At 42.5% G+C, this 4,326-nt stretch overlaps 1 protein-coding gene and 2 non-coding genes across 3 annotated transcripts; 2 read left to right on the top strand and 1 right to left on the bottom strand.

Annotated features, from left to right (window-relative positions):
* Nucleotides 1-1,368: 1,368 nt before the first annotated feature.
* On the top strand, nucleotides 1,369-1,788 carry LOC140527605 (histone H4). Its single transcript, XM_072644658.1, has one exon. The coding sequence runs from the start codon at nucleotides 1,411-1,413 to the stop codon at nucleotides 1,720-1,722; it is 312 nt and encodes a 103-aa protein (XP_072500759.1). The 5' UTR covers nucleotides 1,369-1,410; the 3' UTR covers nucleotides 1,723-1,788.
* Nucleotides 1,789-3,189: 1,401 nt separating this feature from the next.
* On the top strand, nucleotides 3,190-3,297 carry TRNAL-CAA (transfer RNA leucine (anticodon CAA)). Its single transcript has 2 exons — nucleotides 3,190-3,227; nucleotides 3,252-3,297. It is a non-coding gene; the product is annotated as a tRNA-Leu (tRNA).
* Nucleotides 3,298-3,722: 425 nt separating this feature from the next.
* Nucleotides 3,723-3,794, bottom strand: TRNAG-UCC (transfer RNA glycine (anticodon UCC)). The gene has a single exon. It is a non-coding gene; the product is annotated as a tRNA-Gly (tRNA).
* Nucleotides 3,795-4,326: the final 532 nt, after the last annotated feature.

Below are 4,326 nucleotides of genomic sequence, written 5' to 3' on the forward strand. Positions count from 1 at the left end.
TTTTGTTTTGTTTTGTTTTATTGCATTTTACTGTACTTAAAAAAAAAACAAATTGAAGGTTTGTGGCAACCTTGCTTCAAGCATATCTATTGGTTCCAATTTTCCAACAGCATGAGCCCCTACCACGTCTCTATGTCACAGTTTGATAATTCTCAAAATATTTCAAACCTTTTCATTTTTATTTTATCTGTTATGATAATCTGTACAGTGATCATTGGTGTTACTATTGTACTTATTTTGAGATACCACCAACCTTTCCCTATAAGACATAAATTTAATTAGCAAATGTGCATGTTCTGACTGCTCCACCAGTTAGTGATCCCGTCTCCCTCCCTCTCCGTGGGCATTCCTAATTCCATGCCACACAACAATATTGAAATTAGGCCAACTAATAACCCTTCAAAGTGTCCAAGTGAAAAGAAGATTCAATCTATTTTCAAATTTCACTGTTGTCTTATTTTGAGAAATTACCACAGCCACTTTAACCTTTAGCAATCACTACCCTGATCAGTCAACAGCCATCAACATGGAGGCAAGACCCTCCACCAGGAAGATTACAAGTTGCTGAAGATGATAGTTAACATTTTTTAGAAACAAAGTATTTTTTGATTAAGGTATGTACATTGTTCTTAAACATCATAGTATTGCACACTTAACAGATTACAGCATAGTGTGAATAGAAGTTTTATAGGCACTGGGAAAATTAGTAGGATTCACTTTATTACAATATTTTCTTATTGCCATGGTCTGGAACTGAATCTACAGCATCTCTGAGGTATGCCTGTACTGATGATTCTGAAACCTGCATATCCAGCCCTGACCTTCGATCTCACATCTCCAATTGACTACAGTTATCTTTTCCACATAGTGACTTTCCCCATCTCGATTTCAAAATATCTTGGGTCTGCAGGTGTTTATTGATTAAATGACGACTGAAAGACTGACTGACTTGCTCAAGCTCATACAACAGTTGATGAGAGTAGAGAAAGTACAGGTTTGTGTATGTGCAATGGGAATTTGTCTGGGAATTGCATGTTCCTTTAACCAAAATGAATTCTTAATGTTTAACAAGTAAAAATTACTGTATAAAAATCACAGTCTGATTAATATCAGAAACATCCAGAAACTTATGAGTGGACACTTTAGTCTTTATAAATTCTCTTTTTAAAGAAAGAAGGGAGAGAACAGAAAAGGAAAAAGGAAGGGAAGACAGAGAGAAAAGAAAGGGAAGACAAAAGAAATGTTTAGCGTAATGCCTCTTTCTTCCAGGGGTTGGAGGAGGAGGAGCCAATCACGTCTTGAGCACGAAGACTGTCTATTTTCAATCCGGTCCGCATTTACGGTATATAAGGGCAGACCTACCCCCGAAAGCCGCCATTTCATTTGAGCAGTTTGGAAAAACTCTTTGAAATGTCTGGTCGTGGCAAAGGCGGTAAGGGGCTGGGCAAAGGGGGTGCCAAGCGGCACAGGAAGGTGCTCCGCGATAACATCCAGGGCATCACCAAGCCTGCCATCCGTCGTCTGGCTCGGCGCGGCGGCGTCAAGCGTATCTCGGGGCTCATCTACGAGGAGACCCGCGGCGTGCTGAAGGTGTTCCTGGAGAACGTGATCCGGGACGCCGTCACTTACACCGAGCACGCTAAGAGGAAGACGGTCACTGCCATGGACGTGGTCTACGCGCTCAAGCGCCAGGGCCGAACCCTCTACGGCTTCGGCGGTTAAGTCAGCAGCAATTTGCCAGCCAGCCAAGTAAAACTAAAGGCCCTTTTCAGGGCCGACCATGTTATCTTTTGAAAAAGCTGAACGCTTAAGTTGACTGGTTTAGCCTAAACTGCTGTGCTGTAAACTGTATTAACATACAGGGCCGTTTAATTACTATAGTGTTACACACTCCCCTTTACTGAAATTCTCTGTAAATTCAAGGGGCTGTCAACTACATTCTGATAGAACAGTGCTCAGGTTACCATAAGAGGTATGCAAATAAGGAGATGGTACTTCTTCCTTACTATTGGCTGTTAACAGGCGCCTGCGGTCCGGGAAAATGCTTTCCTCACTAAATGTTTGATACTTCCTTCACAGCTTTTGAAAGGTAGTTGAGACTAAGTAAACAGATTCAGAATCATTTCCAGAATGAGACAAGAGATGACTGACAACGACCTCTGGTAGGAAGTTGCCCCCAAGGGGGGCTTTGAAAAAAAACAGCATTTTAAGAGGCAGAGGTAAAGGTGGAATATGGAATGTAGAGGATTTTTGTGGATGAACAATAGGTAGCAGTCTCGTTTGCTGGAATAAAGAGATTAAAGGAGAGTAATATGATATAACACTGGAAGGGTTCTGGGGAATCATATTAGAGGGGGCCTTAAATGCCAGACATAATTTTTTTTATTCTAGAAGCAATACGAAGGCAATGAAGATTTTTGGAAGGAGAAATTACATAGGTCCAATATATTTTAGGCATGTCAATTTAGTGGTTGTGTGGGAGAAAGATCGGAAAAGAGAATCAAAAATGTAGAGAATATTTACTGTATTCTATATCTTCCTTATAACTGTATCAATAGGTTTTCCCTTTAATTTCTGATTTGTTCTAGTTAAGCTATGGAAGCAATCATACTTCTGTATCTCTTCCCTGGTAATAGGATACTTAAAACCCTCAGGAAGGCCCTTTGTTAGCATAGACCGATTGGTTGGTTGGTTGTTGTCCTTCGTTTTCGAACAGGACCAAAATGACATCACTATGTTGGAGTCAAGTTACAATGTGTCCAGCTGTGACTGATCAGAAAAATAGGAGCTCGTAAAGCTGTACCACAGGTCAGGCACAAAAAGTCCATGTGAACATTCGGGTGGTTTCTCGAAATCTGTGCGTCTCGCATTTTTTTCGAGCCATTTCAGTTCTGCTTTGCTCATGGAGCACGTCCCCTTCTCTGAAGAGGGCACGCCATGCTGGGCCGTCCTGTGTCAGTGTGTCCTGTGTCATACAATCCCAAAGTTCTTAATAGAAACTTGGAGAGTATCCTTGTATCGCTTCTCCTAACCACCAGGCGATCTCTTGCCTTGTGTGAGTTCTCCATAAAAGAGTCTTTTAGGCAAGCCTACCGTCTACTTTCCAACAACGTGGATAATCTATCGCAGTTGTGCTCTTTGCGATAGGGTTTGACTACTTGGGCGTTTATTCCAAGGAAAAGAGCCAGTGTCAGGATGGCCGAGTGGTCTAAGGCGCCAGACTCAAGGTTAGTTCCTTCCTTAGTGGAGTGTTCTGGTCTCCGTATGGAGGCGTGGGTTCAAATCCCACTTCTGACACATTTGTATTTTTTTATTTTCTAAATGAAGTCCTATTGGAATCTGGTCTGTGCATGAGTTCCAGTAACAAATCTTCACGTACCTTATTTTTATGTACATCTCTAGGGTTACTAATAAAACTCTTAATTCCATCAAGGTGGTGACATATAGTATATTCCCCTTCTTCCTGGGACCACATAAGTAATAATACGTAGCATTTATATAGCTCTTTAAAGTTTGCTCTTATTTGATCATCATGACAACCTTGAGAGGTAGATGAGGAAACTGAGGCAGGCGAAGGTTAGGTGACTTGACCAGAATCAAGTAGTAAGTATCTCCAGCTGCGCTTGAACTCGTCTTTCTCTAGACCCAGCAGTCTGTCCACTGCGCCACCTAGCTGCCCCATGATTACAAGCAGCCTTAAAAGAACTACAATAAAGCAGTTATGCGTTGGCCGGGAATCGAACCCGGGTCAACTGTTTGGAAGGCAGCTATGCTCACCACTATACCACCAACGCTTAGCACAGAAGAGAACCAGTGCAGGAGTCAGGAGGATCTGACTTCAAATATCACCTCAGACACTTGACATTCACTAGCTGTATGACCTTGGGCAAGTCATTTAACCCCAATTGCCTCATCCTCTGTCATCTCCAGCCATCCTCATGAATATCTGGTCACTGGATTCCAGTGGCTCTGGAAGAGAAGTGAGGCTGGTGACCTTCACAGCCCTCCCTCACTCGAAAACAAAGTCAAATGCAAGTCATGTCATTATTTCTCTGATGGCGTGGTCTTCTTCAGCAACGAAGGACAAACACACACACACACAGACACACACACACTAAGGTTGTAGCCTATAGGGCTATGAGGAGAAGGGAGAAAGATGCGGAAGTTAGCTCCATTTCCTTAGGGTCTTCTGGCTTGGTTATGAGGATACAGATAACCAGCGTCCTTCTTTGCCCCAGCTGGTAATTGTCCTGCCACTTAATGCCCACAGCAGCTCCTGGTTGGGACAATTAATATTGAGTCAACAAGCATTTATTGAGCCCATAC

This window comes from Notamacropus eugenii, chromosome 2, assembly GCF_028372415.1.
Source record: "Notamacropus eugenii isolate mMacEug1 chromosome 2, mMacEug1.pri_v2, whole genome shotgun sequence".
Lineage (NCBI taxonomy): Eukaryota > Metazoa > Chordata > Mammalia > Diprotodontia > Macropodidae > Notamacropus > Notamacropus eugenii.

What these genes read in the sequence shown, in the direction of transcription:
- LOC140527605 (XM_072644658.1), top strand. Translation starts at nt 1,411, where the DNA reads ATGTCTGGTCGTGGCAAAGGCGGTAAGGGGCTGGGCAAAGGGGGTGCC.